Raw genomic sequence first — 563 nt, 5'->3', positions numbered from 1 at the left:
CCCGCCTGGCCCCCCATCCTGCAGCCACGCCCACCAGCGCCCTCATTGGTCAGCCGCTAGGGCGCTGTGACGCGTGACAGCGACAGCCATTGGGAGGCTGGGGTGAGGGGTGTGTGTGGGCGGGGCCTGAGCGGGCTGCGGTTTTGTTGTTGTCTGTGACTGCGCATGCTCGCTCGCGGGTGGGCGGCCGCCTCCACGCAGGCGGCTCGTTGGTGGCCCGTTAACAGTTACCCGGTAGTTGACCACAGCGCCGCGGGGTGCCACACCACTTGAGGAACTACTGGAAACCCGAAGGGAGGGGTTTTGAACTTGCAGAAAAATCGCTCCAGCTCATTTGAAACTGGGGGTTTTGTTTTTAATGTCAATAAAACCAAACTGGGGTCCAGACACCCGTTATCTTGGGACTGCGGGAGGCGCCTCGGCCCCATCTGGGCGCCCAGCGAGGGCCTGGGATCATGTAGAGGCGGGTGTCCCGGCCAGAGTCGACCACTGCTGCAGTGTCAGGCAGCGAGGGGCGGGGAGCATCACGGTCCTTTAGCCACTTACATAAGTCACACCTGAGC

At 62.7% G+C, this 563-nt stretch overlaps 1 protein-coding gene across 1 annotated transcript in view; it reads right to left on the bottom strand.

Annotated features, from left to right (window-relative positions):
* Positions 1-428, bottom strand: part of GPX4 (glutathione peroxidase 4) — a 2,619-nt gene extending 2,191 nt beyond the window's left edge. The window contains exon 1 of the mRNA XM_006779599.2: positions 232-428. Coding sequence (XP_006779662.2) covers positions 232-428 — 197 coding nt within the window. The remainder of the gene's footprint in view (positions 1-231) is intronic.
* Positions 429-563: the final 135 nt, after the last annotated feature.

This window comes from Myotis davidii, unplaced genomic scaffold (genome assembly GCF_000327345.1).
Source record: "Myotis davidii unplaced genomic scaffold, ASM32734v1 scaffold198, whole genome shotgun sequence".
Taxonomy (NCBI): Eukaryota; Metazoa; Chordata; class Mammalia; order Chiroptera; family Vespertilionidae; genus Myotis; species Myotis davidii.
The sequence above is the reverse complement of the archived record's forward strand: the minus strand, read 5'-3'. Positions and strand labels throughout refer to the sequence as shown.